Source organism: Muscardinus avellanarius (assembly GCF_963383645.1).
Source record: "Muscardinus avellanarius genome assembly, chromosome: 19".
NCBI lineage: Eukaryota > Metazoa > Chordata > Mammalia > Rodentia > Gliridae > Muscardinus > Muscardinus avellanarius.
This window is the reverse complement of record NC_137805.1, coordinates 49,384,479-49,386,802: the sequence shown is the minus strand read 5'-3', so window position 1 is coordinate 49,386,802 and position 2,324 is coordinate 49,384,479. Positions and strand designations below refer to the sequence as shown.

The 2,324-nt window shown below is 63.5% G+C and overlaps 1 protein-coding gene across 1 annotated transcript; it reads right to left on the bottom strand.

The window, feature by feature from the left end:
* Positions 1-665: 665 nt before the first annotated feature.
* Positions 666-1,562, bottom strand: FAM110A (family with sequence similarity 110 member A; the record flags this gene model as incomplete). The annotated part of the gene is made up of 1 exon (XM_080716875.1): positions 666-1,562. One exon carries the CDS (start codon positions 1,560-1,562, stop codon positions 666-668), a length of 897 nt encoding a protein of 298 aa, XP_080573001.1.
* Positions 1,563-2,324: the final 762 nt, after the last annotated feature.

Here is a 2,324-nt window from a genome sequence, read left to right as displayed (position 1 = left end):
CCCAGGCTCCCCACTCTGAAGGAGATCTGTAGCCTCCCCGTGTGGGTATGAAGGCCCCCTCTGACAAACTAGGTCTTGGGGTGAACACTCCTCGGTGTTCAAGGCCCCAACCCAGGACTTCGCCCCTCCCCTTCCTGAACACAGAAGAGTCTGAAGGCTCAGCCTTTGAGAATGAGGCATCTGCATTTATTAACCAGAGGGAGAGAAGGCGGGCAGAGCAGGGCAGCTCCTAACCAGTTTCCGTTCTCTACCCCAGACCAGCTGCGGAAGAGGCCAGTCACAGAGCGCCCCTCCCCCACCCACCCCCATGTGTTCCCAGGAAGCCAGGGCCCTGGGTACAGAAGAGGAAGTCAGCAAGGGGCAGATGCTGAGGAAGGAGGAAACAGAACTTCTGGGTAGACAGGCTTGGCTTCCTGCTCCCTGGGAAGCTAAATCCAGCCCCAGCAGAGGGACCGTGCAAGGATGGACCCTTCTCAGAAAGCTTGTGTGGGGGAGAAGAGTCCAAGGTCAAGAGCAATACTCCCCAGGGCCAGTCCTCTGCCCAGCGCTAAGTTCACACAAGGGCTGCCTCTGGTCTGTCCAGAGACAGGCTGGATGGAGAAGAGATCAAGGGCAAACCGCCTCTCCAAGACCTTCCTGTGGCCAGTTCCGAGTCCAGCAGCTAGCTACCCCTCAGTGGCCGGGGCCTCCCGTGCCTGCCGCAGCCCGTACAGCCACTTGATGACGCGGGCATTGCGCTCCACCACCGACACGCCGTAGGGGACCCGCTCCTGGGCCCGCTCCTCCACAGTGGCGGAGCTGCGGAGAGAGCAGCACCCCTCAGAGCTGTCTGGCCCCGCACTGGGCCCCGCCAGGGACACGATGTCCGAGCTAGTCCGTGCCAGGTGGGCCACCCCTAATCCCTGCGCCTCCTCTGGGTCCAGGCCACAAAAGTTAAAAAAGCGCTCAAGATCAGCTGCAGCCCTGGAGAAGCGCTCACTCAGGTCCGACTTGGAGCGCTGCAAACCCGGTGGCCGGCCTGGGCTGGAGGCGGCAGTGGTGCCTGGTGAAGGGCAGAGCCTGGCCGGTGAGGCGGGCAGGGCAGGGAGTGGGCGAACGTCCACACGGCGGACCGCGGCTGTGCTGGGCGGCGGGCGTGGAGGGGTGGCTGGAGGGGGCTGGCGGGAGCCCTCTGCCCGGACAGGGGTACGGCCGGCCTCTGCAGGGGACACGGGACTATCACACAAATTGATCAGGCTGCTGAGAATGTCCAGATCTAGCTGCGGCCGGCGGCCAGGGCCAGGCAGAGCCCGGCGGCTTGGAGTGAGCACTGTGCGGCGAGTCCCGGGGCTGAAGAGCGGCTGTTTAGACAGCAGAGGCTGGACAGGTTCCTGGCGGGTGTTGGCCACATGCAGGCTCTTGACGTACTTGGCCTTGTCGGCCTCCAGGCGCTCCACGGCACTCAGCTTCCTGGCGCCACCATCCGCCGGCCTCCGTAGCAGGTAGCCGGGAACCTTGGTCCGCAGGCGGAAAGGTAAGGCGGGGGCAGCAGGGGCCCCGGGGCTCATCGTGTCCACAGGCATGGCTGTTACATCCCCCGCGGACGGACGTGGGTCTGAGGAGAACGGGAGAAATGAGACGATGCGGGCCGTAAATTGGCAGGTGGTCGCTGGCAATAGCTGTGGTGAAGGAAAGAGAGAGGGGCTTGAGCAAGCTGGGACAAAAGGATTGCGCAGAAGCGAGCGACCAGCCGCCACTCCTATTATGAGCCACAGGCCACGCCCCCGTCTCGGGGCGAGCCAATTATCAGGCAGCAAGCAACAGCTGCGGGCCTGTGCCTCGCCCACATCCCTCCCCCCGGGGCGGGGCGGGGCGGCCCAGCTGAAGGGAGTCAACGGGGCTGGAGAAGACAGATGGGACAAGGCCCTGCTTTAGAGGTAGCAAAGCATTCCAGGCTCTGCTGCGCACCAGCCCGCTCAACCTCCGTGTCTTGACAACTGTCCCATTTTGTGGGTGGGGAACCTGCAGCTCAGCGAGGCACTCAGCTTGCTAAAGCTAACACAGGGATTGTCCCTGGGTTCAATCCCCAGTACTGCAACACAGAAAGTTGGCTGTACTCCTTGCCTCCAAGCAGGGAGGTGCTGGCAACAGGGGTGTTGGGGTTAAGTGGCCAAGAGAAAGAGCTCCAGCCCCACACCACGCCTACACTGCCCGCAGAGCCTGGTACCACCCCACCCACTGCCCTCCCAGACAGGAAGCTGCTCTGTGCCATCCACCTGCCTGGACATGCCAGGGCCCAGGCACAGGAGCAGAGCGTGCAGGGGAGGAGCAGAAAATCCCCACCC